Below are 20,166 nucleotides of genomic sequence, written 5' to 3'. Positions count from 1 at the left end.
CTGTTCTGTTTATTATTTTCTAAGCCTATATAAAGATAAATCCTACATGTAGTACAAAGCACTACGTTTGTCCAGGTGCAGTCACTGAATAAGACACCCAATATGTTTGCTTTTAAAACGGGGGGGCCAGTAAATGCTACCTGCTGATTGGTTGCTGTATTATATTATTAATGCTGTGTAGTATATATATATTTGTTTAATTCCCAGCAGTTCACCTTCCCTAAACAGGACCCGCGGCAGCCAACTAATTGCTGCAGCAGACTTCTGTGGGTGTCTCTGGTGGCCAGTGTGTGCATTTACACAGAAAAATATTAGTTTTAAAGTGCTGATATGTCTTCAAGTACTGATACAGACATCCGTAGGGCATCATCACATTTTATTTGACATGACCCAGCCCAGCTGTCAACTGCATTCTGCAACACTTTTACTCATTTAGTAGACTCTAATAAATACCATGCGTAAAAAAAAAAAAAACTAACAAATGAAAACAGCCTGTTGCACATTGTGCATATGAGTGAATGAGGCAAGATGTTTTTCTGTTTTGGAAAGGTGGACCACATATGCATCTCTTCAAATTGACTCTTGGATGTGTAAATGTGATGCATTGCATTTAGATGTAGTAAGTAACAAAGTAGGGGCTTTCTTCCTGAGCTGGTGAGGTTATAGAACATGTGGCCAATATTAACAGTTTGTCAGATAATTTGTAAAATGTCAACAGCCCAGACACCATTTACTCTGTCAGAACTAATGGTAATCAATAGACACATCTTTTATGAATTTCCTTTGACTGTCTACAATACAGTGAAGTTATCACTAGTAATGATTCATCTCCTCCTGTGAACATCTGCCCTGCAGCACTACTGAGTGCAGGACAGATGTTTAGATAATAGACTGGATCTTAGCATTTCTCTACTCTCATTATTATACTAGTGCTCAATGTACTGCTTAGTAGGTGAATTATATGGGCACAACTGTTTCACCTTGCATATCCAGCTTACCCGTTGGGTCATTCACTAATCATTTCCACAAAAAAATTCACATTACCAGCTAGGTATACAGTCCAACAGCAAAAGTTGAGGACAGGAGAATGGATGCAGTACAGGCAGGCCCCGACTGGAATCAAAATAGGCCCAAACAGCTTCTTACCAGCACACCTGTCCATGGCATCTTACAGCAGCCCCGCTGGCATTTGCCAGAATCCACAGATTGCTAGTCCAGATCTCAATGGAGGGCACTCTTGTGAGAAAAAAAATTATACTGCTCTATTTTTAATTTTTTTTTGGGGGGGAGAGGGTAGTCGGGTACACAGCAGCTTTTGTTTATTGATTGTGGGGATGCTTAATGCAGTAACTGTAGATGATGCACAAGTGCAGCTAAAAAAGTTTTCGAGTGAAGGTGTCCGTATTACACTAGGCTTTTCACAGTGGCACCTCCTTTGTTGAACACAATATGTTCCCAGTTCTTTTAGGCCCTGTTCCAGAAGTGTGTGTGAAATTGTTTGCAAGCAAACAATTAATGAGCATAGAGACTTCTCACTTGCTTGGGTATATATGCCCCTGCCAGGGCGAATTTGTTGAGTAGTATAGCACCAGAATTCAATGTTCTCAGCGCACAGGCTTTTTCTGTTTTGTGTGACTTTTATTGATTGCCACCTGGTGGCGCTGTTTACTCATTAGATTTGGCATTAGTTTACATAAGGAAAAATGAATGTCTTGACATCAGTGATGAATCAGGAGGAATGGCATTGCGTCGTTCCTTGGCCATATCTTCGCTCACTGATGTTCTTGTGTTGTTGGCAGGAACTTAGGAAACACAAGACCCAGTTTGTGTCCTTACCATAGAAGAGATGGTATCTCTGCTTTTATGTAGTTAGGGCAGCATGGCAGTGCAGTGGTTAGCATTGCTGCCTTGCAACGCTGGGGTCCTAGGCTCAATTCCAGCTAGGGCATTGTCTTTAAGGACTTTCTTTGTATGTGCATGTGTGGGTTTCCTTCTAGGAAGGGTAATTGGCCACCAATAAAAATGACTATAGTGTATATGAATGCTCCATTGGGCCAGGAAAAGCACTAAAGAATATATAATTTATTATAAATAAAGAATTATAATGTGCAGAGTATTGTTTAATGGATTTCATAGCAGCTGTGTCTGTGTGCCTCTTTAGGGTATTAGACACCCTTTTTTCATAAAAGCCTGTATTCTGTCACCCATAATAAATGAAGTAGGGCTTGCACCCACAATCCTGAATGTATTTCTGTCAAGCTACAGCTAATTAATATTTTTATTTCATTTTTTGTATTGCTTATCCTACAAACAATGCAGATTCTGTGTTAACAGCCTGCTGGCAACGTCAAATCTGCATATATGGTGTTATATTTAAATGAGCTGCTCATAAGCATGGCAGTAAAAAGGTTAATAAAGTGAAACATTATAGGCTGGCGTTGACAACATCCAGCTGTTTTCCAGAAAACACTAGAGTCACCTTTGCAGGGTAATGGGAGTTGTAGTTCTAGAGTAGCTGGAATGCTGAAGGATAACTATGCATAATAAACAGCAAAATATGTACAATGTACAATAATCAACAAAGTGACTGTAATGTTCTTATTGCCGAATAATGTGAATGTTCTCAATGTACCAGCAGGGAGCACTCGTGAATTCTAAACAGAACGTGAGTGGGAGCAAGTCTAGGAAACACAGGGCAGGCTGCTAAATAATACTGGAGAAAATCTCACACTGTATGTAAACTGCAGTGTCTATATATGTGTTAGATATTATCGTATCATTCTTTTTTTCTATTGTATTTTGTCTACTGTGTTTTATCAACCATGGGGTGACAATCATAGGGCAAGCACCAGTTTTGATGCTTTCCATGACTAGTCACTAGATTTTTTATGGGATAAAATCACTTCTTTGCACAGAAAAGATATGCACGCCCCCTAGTTTTAATTGGATTGGTCTCACCGTGCTACTTTGATTGGATGTAGAAAGTGGCATAACTATTAAAGAAGCACACCCTGTGACTGTTTGGGGGGCCTGACATTTTAGGGGCCCAGTGTTGCACTGACTGATTAAGCAAAGTTTAGGGATCCCTAAAATGATGTTACAGAGGGCACAACATTTGATGATTGGCTTTCAGACTATAATTTAATTTACTAAAACTACCAGAAACCTGTTCGGGAGATATTGGAAACTTATGTTCAACAGAAGCTGGAAAGCTAAGTGGTGTGGATCACTACTTTAATGGGATTTATAATTTCTAAAAAGAAAAAAATGAGCTCCCCAAAAATTGGCTTATATACAGTTGACTTGCAACAGATTAATAGTAATTTGTTAAGTAACCTTCTGAAAGCTGCTGCACATTGATAATGATAATAGTAGGAATATATACGCTTGCTTGCATTGGATTTGTAGTGCTACATCAGTGCAGCTCTGTGATCTATGAATGCTCCTTTACTCATAGCAGTAGATAAGGGTAATGTCCCACAGGAAGATTAGCCACCCGCTTTAAATCTCTGCTATTGTAGAAATCCAGAAAATAGGAAAAAAACTTCAGCAGGTTTACTGCAAAACATTTATTGTGGGTAGTGGTAACGATTTTTTTTTTACAACGTTCACCAATAATTTTTTATTCTTATAAATCTCTGCTACTGTGGGCGACTAATCTCACAGTAAAACCCTTTAACTGGCAATAAAGGGAAAGGCCTACGCATCACTTTGGTTTTCTGAAGTCGCTTCAGGTTGCCTGTAGGAGGAACTTTCACTGGTAGATTGCAATAGGCACACTGCACAACTAGGTGACGTCTCCCACATAAACCACTACACTGTCCCCATGAAGCTTGTCACAGACATACCTCCTTAGTGCCTTCTGGGAAATTGTAACAGATGAGTGATAACACAAATACACAATATTATATTGCCAGTAACTTCAGTAACTTTTTCCCCTAAAATGCCCCTAGCAACTTGCGCCCAGTGCCAATGTACCTGTCTAGCCTGCTTTGATGAATTAGGCATAAGTGCTTGCGCGGTTCTCTTTAACTCCTCTGTACCTTTTATTTGTGTATGCAAATTAGAATTGGTTCTAGATTCAGCCAAATCTTCCATGAAGGATTTGGAATTGGGCCGAATTTCCCAAAATAGTGGATTCGATGCATACCTAATAAAATTGCATTGCAAATAAAAAAACATGGTGATTATGTCAATTAAGCTTTCTGTTTACATATCCCCAGTTGTCCCCATCTAAAGGGAAGAAGCACACTAATATACCGGCCATGCCTTTTAACACATTTATTGCTGAAAATAAGTGGCACAAGCTTTTGGGGATACCCTCTTCTTCTCGATTGCACCTGAAGAAGGGGGTATCCCCGAAAGCTTGTGCCACTTATTTTCTGCAATAAATGTATTAAAAGGCATGGCCGGTATATTGGTGTGCTTCTTCCCTTCATAAAGTACATGGAGTGGCTTGGGAGCAGCTGAGGAATTGAAGCACCCTATGGAAGTATGTAAGTGGTGTGCCGAAGATTTTTTCTATTCTCCCCATGTAAAGGGTAAAGGTTTCCCCAGGAAGTTCCTGGTCAGGGGGGCATGGGTGTAACCTTTGGGGCTGGGCATAGTGGAGGCACATAATGTTGTGACTTCTGTCATATATTTGGAAGATATGTATTATATCTCCCATTTCTAGATATGAAGCCTTAGGAAATGTATTCAGTGTTTCTAGTGTAGATACCGCTCAGGCTTAAAATAACAGACATGCCATGTGTGAGATTGGCCTCGCTCATTGTCTGCTTTTAAAGGTGGAAATTGTGTGGCCTTGATGTATATTTCTGCACAGCGAATTTATCCAAAAGAAAGATGTCTCATTTCATGGGCTGCCACCATTGTGTTTGCAAATTGGGAAAAATTGTTGTAGTTATTGTGATAAAAACAGTTCTCTGACTCGTCTTGCTCAGATTGTTTGTCATCTGAAGCACAAACCTTGCTCTAAAAACCTCTCTTTTATTCTTATTGGCTCCAGCATCATTTTGTCTGATCTGATTTCATTCTGATTTCATTCAGTATAAAGATGAAGTTATTTAGAGAAAAGGATATTGAATGGGCCACATATTAAAGAGGCATTGTGCTGGATGACTGTTTCCAAAAACAACTGTGGTTTGTTATTCTAGTAGAAAAAGACAAGGTTATTCCTATGACTGAGAGATGTTTCATTCAAAAGTTATTGCTGCTTAGTAAAGCCAAAAAAGTATTGTAATATAAACATTCCACTAGAGGGCACTGTTTCCAGCACATCTATAGAAGATAATTCTGTTTTTCCCAACACGAACAACCTGTAACAGCTTCCACTGTTAAAAAAAAATGTTGATTAAATTAGGCTTTCAGTACAGAATAATCTGTGCCCTCATTTCATTGTTTTTCTGTGTGTGTTGGCATCTTTCAAAGGATTTAATTTATCTTTGAAAACTGTATGTGAGGCATTTAGTTATTGTAATAGTACCATGCAAGACCACTCACCCATGGCTAAAGCAAGACTGTGGCTTGACAAGGAGTGTCAGTTATGACACCCACTGGCCCACATACAGAATTTCCTGAATATTATTTGCTTGCTCCGGGTAGATGTAGTTCTGATGTCCATTGCTGGCCGCCATCAAACAGTACTGTGATACTTGGCAGTGCAGCCTATGACTGTATGCCTTCCCCATCAACACATGCCCTGCCCACTCCCAGGAGACCAGTGCTGTGCTCCCCAAGTCGAGGGTAGCAAATTCCTCGCTGGAGCTTGGAAATGTCACATTAGGCTGAAGGTTTTTTCTTTGTTCAGCTCCTCAGCACAAAAAAAGTGTGAATTTTTAAAACATTTTTCCAAAAGTATTCACAATCCAAGGTTCTGTCCCCCTCTAGTGGTTCGAGCCCCACAGGTTGGAAAGCTATGCACCAGACATTGATAGCCAAGATCTTCTCGGAGTAAACCTTGGCAGTGCAAATGCCTGGATCTGCCAGCAGATGCCTGCCATGCTTATTTAAGGGAATCTCTCAGTTTATAGTAACAGGTGCGAATATTGTGGGTAACCATGTTTTCTTGTGAACATCAATTTGCTGTGTGTGGGACTAGCTTGTTGCTGTAGACATAAGAAGGCTGAGCTAAGACTACTGAGCTTTTAAAATCAATACCTGTATTCTGTAACACTAGCCATAGAATAGAATCCAATTCAACTGAAAAAACAAAAATGATTGTGGGTTTATGGTGTCCCATTAATACTGCTTAGACTTTGTGCTTGTTATTAAATTGTGAATTTTCAAAGGTAGCGCCAGACACTCCGGACACCAGGATATACTTTAAAGTTCAATCTTTATTTATCCATTTAAAAACAAAAACGCCTGACGCGTTTCGTACACGAATGTACTTAATCATAGGCAGCTTGTTATTAAATTGCCCTAAACGTTGTACTTAATTTGATTCAGTTCTACTTACCCATACCAACACAGCTTTTAAATATATAGCCGTCTAGTAAAACCATCAAAACCTGATTTGTTCACACTTTTATCATGGAAGCTTCATTATGATTTGTAGGAAGTAGTAGTGTTTTTTAACATTCCAGCAAACACATTATCAGATTCAGCAGATTTTCAACTTCTAATAACTATAAGCTAATAGGTTATATGTGCAAATAGGTACTAAAATGATCTGCATTTAATACACATAGGTATATATATTAACTCACTTTCCAGTGCAAACACTTCAGAATTTCCTGTAACTTCAGCAAAATATATTCTTAAATGCACATTGTGCACATTTTGTTCTATGAATAATATTTTCTGCTTAATTATCCTGCCTTCTATCTGACATAGAGTGTGGCCACCTTTAGAGACTTGTACCTGTTATAAAATCTGCTCCTTATTCTCTACTCATGCAGCATTTCACACATATCTGCTCATGCAATCACTGAAGGCTTCTCCCTGTTTTTGTTTACCTATTACTATGTTTACTGGTTGGATGTATGTACCATGGTGGAGCAGTCCAAGGTGCCAACGTCAAGTTGGTGCTATCATTGCTAAGTCTGTGATGTACAGCAGGTGGTGGTTAGGGGCTGCCTTGTTTACTCTGGGAGATAAACTGTAATTGGAAGCAGGGTGTTCCTTTTGCCCCCCCACCCATGCACCTACTAGTTAGCGTATTGGGGACTGGGACTCCGATGCAACCCCCTGGCAGAGCCTTACTAGGGCTGGTGTAACTTGACCTGTGGTTATATTGGGGTTGGCAGGATAAAGGATCAGTGACAGAAGCTGTTCACATACTGGAGCTGGTAACATCCTCTCTGTATCAAGACAGGTATTTGGTTGTTTTCATATAATATAATTTGTCCAGATTAAAAGAAATCTGAAGCTTGCATAGTAAATACACAGTAATAGTTTTTATTGTCATATTTTTAGTAGTTGCATGACTGCTAAACAGAGAGCATAATCTGCCTGTTGGGATGTTTTTTTGTAGCCTTTAGATCACAAGCAGCTGGGAAGCACATACACTCACAGAAAGAGACTTGACTGTTGGCGATAATATAATGAGAAATATGGGGGATGGGTCATGGGTCATAAATCATCTTTAGGGTAAATTGACCGAACTTCCCCTTTAAAATGTAATTCTTTAGGAATGTGCGCAGCGGATTTTTGCCTGTGATCCTTGATGCTTTCAAACTGCCCAGAAGGGAGACATTACTAGGATCAGAGCCCGCGTGAGGACGGGCAGGTGTTGGGATTACTAACCAGGGAAGCTGGGTTGCCTGTGATGAATGGATCCTAAGAGGGAGACTTGTCAGAACTGTGACACTGATAGCAGTTAACAGGGGTTCTCAGACATTTAATTGCAGGGAAATTATTTCATGGGCTTGTGTGGGGGTGGAGGAGAGGGGAAGGAAAATGCCTGCTGCCTTTTTATTCTTAATGACTATACGTTCTTAATGACTATACTTAAACTGCTTCATTTTCTTCCCTTTCCCTTTATTCTTCTTTCTTTCTTTCTCCCATTCCCTCTCTTCCCTTTCCCATGCTGCCCTTTCTCTTTCAGGTGGAGCCGGTAGTAAAGTCAGTAAGCATAACTTCTACGTGTGTCTCTTAACTGTAGTTTCATGCACTGTCCCTAATTGTCTGTATTTAACAGTCTTGCACTTTGACTAAGGATTACATTGTGTGATAATCTAATAGCTGGGGTTGTGTGACTTTTAACTTTCCACCACCCACGCAATGCAACAAATAATTGTGTAGAAATCCATGCATCATTGTCTTGATTTATTTTTATGTTACAGTAATATTATAACAAGCAGGGGACTTGAAATAACTAAACAAACAAGGGGTTACATAATTATACTACACAATCAGAGGGGCTTGCACACAAGATCTTACAATCTAAAGGGATAGATCTGAACCAAAACAGTAAGCCCTAGGCATAATTTGCTGTATTCTGAGCTAAATTCTTGTTGAGATTAAGTTCTCTTTTAACACAATAGTCTTAAATTAATAGAGGAGACAAAACACAAGGTAGATTTTTTTTTCTCTAAATTGGCATTTTGAGAGGTGGGAAATCTTGTACAATTTGGTACATCAGTCAAACTAGTCCTGAGAGCCACTACTGGACTGGTCATGCCAGTGCCTGAAGGACAACCAGTTTAGTGGGCTGTTTTGTGGGTTGGGTCATAGCTTAAGCCATACACGGGAGATGTACTTGTGGGTCTAGGTTAATTGTGCTTACCCTTTATATCAGTGGTCTGTTCCCACTAGTGGGATTCTGAGGCTTGGTTGGCAGGAGTCCAGCCTGAAGCATAGTAAGGGGCAGATATGAGGAAAATGCCTATTATAGGTATGGGATCTCTTAACCGAAAACCCGTTATCCAGAAAGTTCCGAATTACAGAAAGCCCATCTTCTATAGACTCCATTATAAGAAAATAATTTTAATTTTTAAAAATGATTTCCTTTTTTTCTGTAATTATAAAACAGTACCTTGTACTTGATCTAAACTAAGATATAATCAATCCTTATTGGAGGCAAAACAATCCTTTCGGGTTTATTTAATATTTAAATTATTTTTTAGTAGTCTTAAGGTATGGTGATCCAAATTATGGAAAGAACCCTTATCCGGAAAACCCCAGGTCCCGAGCATTCTGGATAATAGGTCCCATACGTGTATCTCTTCTAAGTACTCCTAAAAGCCCATCTTGGAGGTCAGATATATAAAAATTTGGGGTGGCAAACTTCATTGATGTGCCAGATATTCTTGGCTATGGCTGATCCAGCAGTGTCTTCATATGTTTACAACTTCATTATGGGCTGGGGAAGAGAGGTTGCTGGCCAACTGTTGGGCTTTAAAGTGGTGCTTGAACTGATTAAGTCCAACAACCACTTCCTTACATATTATTTAAACATCTTTATTACAATTAATCCAGAAGTTTAATCATATCACTTTTTATAACAGTGATCAACATTCTGACTAACCTATCCATGCTTTATTTGTGTGTACACATTCTAATGGCTCTTTTGCCTATTACAAAGACCCCGTGTTTCCTATATTCTTTGATCTGACAGGGTTGCAACAAACCCCAAAGTCCAGAATTTGCCCACGACCTTGAACGGGCTGACCCAATCAGATCTGAACGATTATTTCTTTGATGATCAGTAAGTCCATTGCTGCTGTGTTGTGTTTGTGTGTTTTAATAATACAGTATATGAATATTGGATTAAGTTATTATTAGTTCAGAGGGCCTTTTTCATTCCAAAAATTTCTGCCCGTTGACCCTGTTTCTAGAGCAGGCATGGATCTAAAGGCACTCAAAGGCTTTTGGTGGGTGCATCCTGAGTGCTTCAAGTTCCCCTTTACACAGATTTAGAGATGTCTGTAGGGGTGTAAAAGAGTGTCTGCCCTTTATCAATAACCATATACTTCCTTACTTTATGCATCCTCCTCCTCCATTGTGACAGACACTCTCTAAGGATGGAAACACATCCGGCCTTTCTTGCCAATGACTCCAGCAAAAAGAGACTTATGGAGGATACTCAGGACTGGAAGCCACGCACAGGCACCACCCAGTCCCGCTCCTTCCGTATCTTGGCACAACTTACAGGCACAGACTTCAGTAAGTGGGTCTGCATGTGTTTGCCCCAGGTCTTAGGCTGTTTCTGTCTTGTGTCACTTAAGCATGTTGTGTAACTGAGGCCTGTATAACTACTACCAAGGCAATTAAGTAGGATGGTAATGGCCACTATGGCAGGCCTCCCATGTTCAACTGTAACACAGTTTACCAGCGCCATTCTAAGGTACATTTTGCCTAGGACAGAATTAGTTTTTAGTAATTTCTACTCCTGCAGTGTTAGGCCTACAGCATGCAAATCTTGAATACCATTCACCCCATGTGTTCGTTATGAGTTCCGAGTGCCATTGGTATAGTAGGGAGTGGAGTTGGTGCTTGACAGTCTTGAGTACAGCTCCCTTAAAGCAATGCCAGTAACTGAGGAGTCTGGGCTATACACCTTAAGGATATCATACTGCATGGCATGCACTATTTTTCAGGGAGGGCAATTAACTAGGAGAAGCAAGTAAACTTACGATTATCAGTTCTTGCTTTGGTTTGCTATTGCAAGAGCAACAAATTATATTTTACTGTTTCTATATTTTAATATGTACACAGTGCCAGTGATTTGCACACTGGGCTTTCTTTATATGGAATTAGTTTAATTGATACATGAATAGATGTGAGCCCAAATGTTAGTCTTTTTCTGGTTTTGCAGACTAGACTCTCTTTTATATGGGATTTGTTCTATTGATACATAAGCAAATGAGATCTTATGAGCCCCCAAGGGTTTGGATCAGAGCTTCGGCTCATGTAAACTATGTGTATTCTGATTGGATATTAGCAAAAACAAGCTTTGGGGATAGAGCTTCCAGTATCTTCTTGGTAGTTTCCCTGCCATCTGTATTTCATTTTTTGTATAGTACTGTGGTAAGATAAGTATTGACATGCTGATAGCTTTTTATTATGGTCTGAGAGCATTGGGTGCAATACCTTTTTGAAAGTTATAATTATTCAGTTTTGTTAGCTTTTTAAATCTAGGAAAATATACAGTGGACAGAGTTTTATGACTAAAAGGCAGATCTGAAATCACAGGACATCCGTTGATATCTGACATCCTGATGGGGTGTGCAAGCTATAGATGGGGATGCTGATATTTGTACATCTACAACAGATGTTTGGCAGGTCTGTTCTTGTTTTTCTCTTCATGCATTGACCAAGTCTGACCTTCTTTTCCTTTTATCCTTCGCTTCCATTTCTTACTATCAGTGCAAGACCCTGATGATGAGAACATGAAAAGGGTGAGGTAAGCACAGTGATATGCCACCCTAAATCAGTGGGCCTTCTGTTAATGAGGATCTCATATTCTGGTGCCACAGGCTCAGGTGTGAAAGAAGTACCTAGTTGACATATATGGAATCCCAAGCATCAGGTTATTTAAATAAAGCCAGGCCAAGAAGTACTTGTGTAACTCATTGTATACACAATGATGATCCAGACTTGGATTTTTGAAGAACCTCATTTTTCTTCACAGAAAATGGTAACATAAAAAATGGTCCCTGCCTTCCACCCTTAGGCTGGGAAAGTTATTCTACTCCTCCTTCACTATGTTCCACGTTGAAGTGAAAGATTCTGTGACGAAGTCCTGCAGTTTTTCCCACCACAAAAAGTAGAGGAATGAAGTCACAGAATTCATTCACCATGGAATAAGGAGAGGGGTTCAGTGGCTCTGAAATTGAAGGTTTTGACTCAGACCTCAATGTGCCTGAACATATTGTACAAGTGACTCTCTCAGTCTCACTCTCTTGCTGCTCAGTGCAAATCAAAATGTCAGCTGTCACTTGTAGAGTTGGGCCAAGTCTCTGCCTGTTGCTCTTCTAAATAAGAATATTTCAAAAAAATTTACATTTCTCTCCTAAAATCTTTATCTTTGTTAAATCTTTGAACAATCTTTGGGGGATTATTCAGTGTAACTTTTTTAACTGTAAACTAAAGGGGTTTCCTTTTTTAACTGGAACAGGAGCTGTTGTGCCTATCCCCTATAAATAGCCAGTGCTGGGAGGACAGAATAAATAGAAGCAGATGCTCAGGTTTAACTCCACTTGTGGAATATCTTGTCACCCTGAGCACACATTGGCTGTTTAATATGCCACAGAGTTCTCAATTTATGGGGAGCAACCAAACCTAGACCTTTAGATATTTCACCACATGCGTTTCTCATTCTGTGTCTATGCTTGTTCATAAGAAAAGGTTTAGGTGGCCTGAAATTTAAGAGCAAACATATGTTACCAATTTCAATACCATCAGTTCTAAAGGGGAGGGCAGACAAATAAGAAAAAAAAAAAATCAAAGCTTATATATGAATGTGTGTACATTCCCCGACAGAGGAAGAAAAAAATGAGCAGCCCCTTACATTGTTGTTTGCTAAATGCTTAACCATTACATAAAATAATATTTTATATATATTTCCAGAAGACCTTTGTTAATTATCATTGTGGAAAATTGCCTAAGCATATATCTGTAGATATACTAAGGACATTAAAGGGTCTGTTGTACTGTTTATAAGTGCAGATTTTATTGTTCTATAAATGTCCAGTAAAATATATGCAGAACATAAGGCCCGTTGTGCAGAATAACCCATAAAATTTATTGCGTATTCTTATGATTGTGGCTACTGAAGTTGCTACTCATAAGAATAGGAGCCACTGTGCCCTTTGATGCCCCTTAAAGCATGAAAATACTAATGCTTGAAGGGGCACTGATGTATATTCCTATAGATATATAACATATAGGAATGTAATCCCTACCTACAAATATGAAGGATAGGTTTTCCCTTTTATGCTTATCGTGGGCTCAATTTCCAAAACAACAGGGGTTTCTGCTAACCGTGGGACTTGGTAAAATAACCATTTAGATTTAAATTAAATAAAGGTGCTGTTTGTCTTGCATTTTGTATAGAAAACAAGAGTTTAGTAATTTTTCCTTTGACTTTTTGCCACTTTCTCTGCTGTTCTTATTTCTTCTCATACTGATATTCTTTCTCTATTCTCCCTCCCCACTTCTTCCTGTCTGTGTTGTTTTCTTTTCTGTTATCCTTGCATTTTGATCACCCCGTGACCCAGGGAAAAGTTCATCACAGAACTGCAGAGCCCCCGATACACCCGCTTGCGAGACTGGCACCACGAGAGATCAGCCTGCTCCCTGAATGTGAAGCCCTGAGCGGCAGTGAGGAGAGGGCGCAGGGGAAAGTTGGGAAATATGTTTGGGAAAAGTCAGGCGAGCTGTTCCCCACATGCTTTCTGTTCTACTGATAAGCCATGTCACATAGATACCAGTACTCCATCTACTTTCTCTGAGTAACTAAGGGGTGTGAACATTGCAGCACCCCCAGCTGTATGTCCCATCATGCTTTGGTGCCTGGAGATGCAGTGGCAAGCTCTAGTAGGTGGTGTGCGCACAGCTAGCTCTGACTCATCTCCTACTTTCCCTACAATATTCTTCATGTCAAAGTCTTTCCCGTAATTGTCTCCCCTCCCTTGTGACAACAGCAAAATCTGGAAACTCCTGGGATCCTCTCTCCTATTGTGTAGAACTATATGATTTATTTAGTGTACTCACCATGCTGTTCAGAGATCAGCAAATATGAATGATTCACTTTGGTGTAGATTGTAGTTTAATTAAATCACATCTCTTCCCTTTTTCATCCCATATGCCACTCTCACTAGTCCCAATGGTTTGGAGCAAGTGATAAACTTTTCTAGCAAGTGATAACCATGTCTGGTCGGGCTGGTGACATTGCACTGCCTCCCTGCCCCCGTATCTGTCATGTGCCATTATGGGGAATATGCTGTTATGTGTTTGTGGCAGGTAGATGCCCTGACTTCCATTTAACTGAAGGAAAGATGGGGGGAAAAAAGGATACATTTCAATAAACATGTATTTTTGTTTGTTGTCCAGTGGCATTTTGCATTTCTTTATGGAAATATTGGATTTTGTATACTTTACAGGAGTGTAACTATAAAGGGTGCCCTTGGATCCCCATTTCTGAAAGCTCCTACATGTGAAAATCCCAGAATTCCATGGGGCTCCTGTGTTGTGCACATGGGATTTTCAGAGTTAATGTTCTTTGCACATCATTGATATTATTATTTGCCTTATACATGGATTTAATTATTTTTATTTATTTATTTATTTTTTGCTGTTCTTGAAATTTCTCTTACCTGATGGCAACAAAAATATGGAAATGGAAAGAGTACATTACACAGTTTTAACACATTGTAGAATATGAGAAATCTGAATTTCTTAGAATGTATTCTCCGTCAGTGTACGCAATTTTTATTCCCTGTGTTCTGTCTATTTGCTAGGATCACTATTCAAATATCAGAACTATATAACCGCCTGCTTCCTGGTTGCCAAGTCCTCTGACTCATAACTAGGTGGCATTTTGTATTTAAACAGAAAACTGCTAATTAAGAAATATACAAAAATTATACAAGAAAGATCAGCTGTAAAGTTACATTAGCCACTGCCCACTTCCTGCAGCCAATGATTACTTTTATAAATCCTCAGTGGGTTTCAATGCATTTGTGCATTTTTACATTTTATTGCAATTCAAAGCATTAGCTGCCTTTCACTATCTGTTTTTTTACTGCTGGTTCTGACTGCTAAAACATAGTAGCAGAAGCCAGCTGATTAAAGGGGCTGTTCACCTTCTCACATTTCCCAGGGGCATGTCAGTATGGAGGGGAGGTTGCTGAGCCTCTGCAATAAAAATATGATACAATGTGTGATACATTTCTTAACTTCAACCCCTATTGAGCATGCTTCCTGAGCTTTACTAAAGTTAGTTGTTACAATTGATACAGTACTTACTGCTGAGTATCAACTACTATAGCAAATTAGGGTCAGTTTAGGGTCTTCTCAACCTGGCTACCAGGTTCCTCTTCTCCTCCCTCAAACCCTTTATTATCCAAGTCTCTTTTCTCTACATACAACACTCTGTTCTTCCATCTATCAAGCTTCCTTGTTCCCATACAGAAATAGGGAATGACCATGAAATAGGCTAAATAGTTAGGAGCAAGAGGGCCCACTGACACCCAGGGCCGCCGCTCCCTATAAGCGGAGTATGCAGTCTGCATAGGGCACCAACTCCCAGGGGGGCACCATCCCAGCTGCTCCAAATAAAAAAAACATTTTTATATATTATAACATACCCTCCAACACTGTCCCCCCGGTTTTTATAGCACATCCTGCTGTCCCTGATAGTTCAATCAATCTATGGGGGCTATTGGGGGCACTTACTATGGGGGCATTGTCTATGGGGGCAATTGGGGGCACTTACTATGGGACCCCTATAGTAGGTGTTTTTTTTAGTATTTTATTTTTACTTCCGTAATATTTGGGCGAGGGGGCACAAAAGTAAATTTCTGCTTAGGGCACCCATTTGGCCAGCAGCGGCCCTGCTGACACCTGGGCCCACCGGGAGTTTTCCTGGTATCCTGGTGGGCCAGTCTGACACTGTGTCTATCTATTTATATGATGTATGGTTTACTACTGCATCTATTACCTGCATTCAGGCACTGATTCTTCACATTCTAAGGGCAAGGGCACACAAAGCCCAGGGTCCGCCTGTCTCCGCCTGCCTACAAAACACTATTTCAATTAAAACCCACTTATTTTCTCTGTATTAAATGGAGGTGAATAGTATATCATAAATATAATATACATTTCTGCATTATATAAAAACTATTTTAATCAACACTAGGCACCTCTTAATTTTCTAGTCTGATGAATACTGGTATGCAAATCTACTCTTTTTTTTCTATCGCTAATTGTCCTTAAAGGAGAAGGAAAGGTAAAAACTAAGTAAGCTTTATCAGAAAGGCCTATGTAAATACAGCCATAAGCACTCACAGAAACGCTGCACTGGGTTCTCTTTCAAAAGATTTGTTGTGTCTGTTTTCCTCTGCCAGAGACATGCAGCTCTCTCCTCTCTCCCCTCTCCTGCTTCCCCCTCCCTCAAGAATGCTAAGAACTCACTCCCCCGCCTTAGAAATGTGGATCTGAGCCAATCAGCAGGAAGCTTCCTCATAGTCTAACTAACTGAGCATGTCCACTGGTCTGGGTGTCTGTGCAGGAGTGAGGCATTATGGGAACTTTCTTTACACAGCTCAGCATTTTTTCTTCCTGTTTCGCTTCTGATCATCTGAACGGGAGAAATATGAGGAGACTTAAGGGCACTATTGAGACAACTGAAGGTATGCCTGCAGCTTGAGATGAATTCTTTATTAGCCTTTCCTTCTCTTTAAAAGGGGTAGTTCACCTTTTAAGTTAACTTTAGTATAGGAAAAAAAAATATATATATATATCAAAGTTAGGAATCACTGGCACTCACGTATACAGTGCATAAAAAGCCTGGGTGCAGCCATCAAAGCAGGAACAGACATTGGTGATGAAGAAGCCGCTCTCACAGGACTTATATACAACAAAAATTCTTATTTTATTCAAACGGTGAACTGACATTTCGACTGAACCTCAACTTTGAGAAAGGCTGAGGTTCAGCTGAAACGTCAGTTCACCATTTGAATAAAATAAGAATTTTTGTTGTATATAAGTCCTGTGAGAGCGGCTTCTTCATCACCGATATATATATATATGGTCAGTTTTAAACAACTTTTCATTTTGTCTCAATTTTTTATTTTTTATAGTTTTGAATTATTTGTCTGTGAGGCTTCAATGTTATTGTTACTTTTTATTACTTCTATTCAGGTTCTCTTCTATTTCTATTTCAGTCTCTCATTTAAACCACTGACTGGTTGCTATGGTAATTTGAACCCTAGCAACCAGATAGCTGCTGAAATTCCAAACTGAAGAGTGACTGAACAGAAAGTGAAGTTATTCAAAGACCACAAGCAATAAAAAAATCAAGACAAATTGCAAATGTTCTCATTATATTACTGTACTACATCATAATAAAAGTTAATTTAAGGGTGAATTACCCCTTTAAGGTTAGTGTGATGCAATGTGCTTTCTCTGTTGACTTGTTTATGCTGCCATATACATTTTCACATTGAAATCTTCTCTGTGTGGAAGCTGACAGGTGGATGCCATGCCTGTCATTGCATTTGCAGACACAAGTCAGAAGGCAGCTGATCGCATTTTCTCCACTGGTGTATTTATATCGGGGCAAAAATGCGCTCTAAAGGTGGCCATACACCTTACAATACTGATCTTTCCTGCGTTTGGTCACAGGAAAAATAATTTGTTCCCTCCACTGATGTTCAGGGCTGAATCAAAACCAGGTTTCATACAATAAAATCGGTGTGTGTATGGCCGCCTTAAGTCATAGGGCTTATTGAAGTCCCAGGGCACCAAGCATTGCTTAACTTCTAAAGATTATATATGGATATGGACACTTCTCTTGGCCTCTGTATAAAAGGCCACTGTCAGCAATTTACTAACTGGCCAGTAGGACAGCCATGGTTCGACATTGGCAGACATTTTATGAGTGGTAATTAGATAAGAATTATGCCCAAGCAGCTATATAATTTTCTATGAGTAATAAATAAGTCTATTAGTAATAAAAGTTCAGACAGGACTGAATTTGTTCATATTCTTCAGGAAAGATATGAGAAATTTAACATTTAATTAAAAGGCGATATGTCACTTTTGCCCTTCCTACTGCAAAAAATAATCAATTTCCTTTGGTGCCAGAGGGTCTGTGTAAATAAATCAAAGTCCTCCAGTGGCTGCTAATGTCCCAGTTACTGCAGGCCCTCGTACCGCATAGATAGTTTGGGTTATGGCACTGAATTGAGATTGCTACACAGAGAGCTAAAAGAATGTAAAGTCCATTCAGCTTAGAGAAACGCTGTAACTAAGCCTTCCTGTCTCCTAAAGCAGAACTCCAATTATCCTGGCAAGGTTGTTATTAGTCCCAAAATGTCAAACAGACTAACGTTAATGCCGAACGAATTGTATTGGCTAGAACAAAGATGTATTACACACACAGGAAGAACACAGTCATCTCTGTATAATTTATTTTTCCTCATGTTCAGCTTAACAGGCAAATTGCTGAAATTCCAGGTCTTATGTACATTGTACTGGGACAGAAAGCACAACAATTTTATGAATTACTTTAACAGACCCAGCCTGCATTGTGCCAGAGTCTGAGCTTTCATATAGAGCCAGCGCTACACATAGAACTGCTTTCAGGTAACCTATTGTTTCTCCTACTCCCATGTGACTAGAGGAGTCCCAAGCTGGACTTGGATTTCTTACTATTGAGTGCTATTCTGATATCTAGTGGGAGTTGCTATCTTGCTCCCTTCCCACTGTTCTGCTGATAGGCTGCTGGTGGGGGATATCACTCCAACTTGCAGTTAAGCAGTAAAGTGTGACTGAAGTTTATCAGAGCACAGGTCACATGGCTGTTGCACCCTGGGAAATGAAGAATATGACTAGCCCCATGTGAAATTTCAAAATTAAATATAAAAAAATCTGTTTCTGTTTATGAAAAATGGATTTCAATGCAACATTCTGCTGAGAAGCTCTATTAACTGTCATGTTTTCCCATGACCGTATTCCTTTAAGGTGAACATATAGTGCCCTCCATAATGTTTGGGATAAAGACACATTTTTCTTTGATTTATCCCTCTTCTCCTCGGTGTACAATTGTAAATCAAGCAATTCAGATGTGATTGATGCACATTCAGTCAATTCTTGATTCCCAAAACCAAATGTCTGGAATACCATAAAGAAGAAAGAATGCACTGGTGAGCTCCGTAATCACAAAGGGACTGGTAGACCAAAGAAGACCTTCACTGCTGCTGATGACAGAAGAATCCTCATTGGGGTAGGAAAAATTTTTAAACACCTGTCCAGGAGGCAGAAGGCAACAGAAATACAGAGGCTACACTGTAAGATACAAACATTAGTTAGCCACAAAAATGGCCAGATTACAGTTTGTGCAAAAGTACTTGCAGTATTCTGGAAAAAGGTATTATGGACAGATGAGACCAAGATTAACCTGTATGAGAGTGATGGCAAGAGGAAAGTGTGGCGACAAAAAAGATCTGCACAAGATCCAAAGCATACCAGCTCATCTGTTAAACAATGGTAGTGGGTGTGTTAGGCTTGGGCATGTATGGCACAAATATCTTCATTGATGATGTAACTGCTGATGGCAGTTGCGCAATGAATTCTGACGTGTATAGAAACATCTTATCTGCTCAGTAAATGCCTCCAAACTCATTGGATGGCACTTCATTCTGCAACTAGATAAGGATCCCAAACATACTGTTAAGGCAACGCAGGAGATTCTCATAGCTAAAAATATGGAAAATTCTTGAATGGCCAAGCCAGTCACCTGATTTAAATCTAACTGAGCTTGCCTTCCATATGCTGAAGAGGAAACTTAAAGGGACAAGCCCCTGAAACAAGTAGGAGTTGAAGGTGGCTGCAGTAGAGGTGTGGAAGAACATCACCAGAGAAGATACGCAGCACCTGGTGATGTCAATGAATCACAGACTTAAAGCAGTCATTGCATGCAAGTGATATGCAACAATGCACTAAACATGACTGAGTTAACCTTCAATTACTTTGTCCCAAACTTTATGGTGCCCTGAAATGAGGGAGACTATGTATAAAAATTTTGTAATTTCTACAAGGTGAAAGCAAATAACTTTAAAGTCTGGAATGTGCACTTTACTTACGTTACTGAATTGTTTGATTTACAAACAATTCATTAAGGAACAGAGGGGTAAATCAAATAAAAATGTGTCTTTGTCCCAGACATTGTGGAGGGCACTGTACATGGCCTGATAAACAATTCTGACTCTGCTTTTCCAGATCAAGTTGGCAGCTTATTGACCCATGTATGTATGAGGTCATCCCAATGGTCTGCTGACTTGTATCTGACCGCGGATACATCATGCTGTTTGGAAAATCCCATCCAATGAGGATAAATACTGCCCTCTCCTGAAGTGCCTGTGTAGGCCTTCACTATAACCCAGTCATGGACCCAAAAGCAGTCTGATTAAAAATGCTATGTGGATGGCCAAATTTGGCAAAGATCTGGTCATTTAGGAGATTTTGCTGTTTATGTCTATCCTAAGAATGAAA

The 20,166-nt window shown here is 39.6% G+C and overlaps 1 protein-coding gene across 1 annotated transcript in view; it reads left to right on the top strand.

Annotated features, from left to right (window-relative positions):
- Nucleotides 1-13,996, top strand: part of pdlim7 (PDZ and LIM domain 7) — a 42,906-nt gene extending 28,910 nt beyond the window's left edge. Inside the window, 1 exon segment of the mRNA NM_001030468.1 lies at nucleotides 13,167-13,996. Coding sequence (NP_001025639.1) covers nucleotides 13,167-13,263 — 97 coding nt within the window. The 3' untranslated portion in view covers nucleotides 13,264-13,996.
- Nucleotides 13,997-20,166: the final 6,170 nt, after the last annotated feature.

Source organism: Xenopus tropicalis, chromosome 3, assembly GCF_000004195.4.
Source record: "Xenopus tropicalis strain Nigerian chromosome 3, UCB_Xtro_10.0, whole genome shotgun sequence".
Classification (NCBI taxonomy): domain Eukaryota; kingdom Metazoa; phylum Chordata; class Amphibia; order Anura; family Pipidae; genus Xenopus; species Xenopus tropicalis.
Note: the sequence above shows the minus strand (reverse complement) of the source record. Positions and strands in the feature narration are given on the sequence as shown.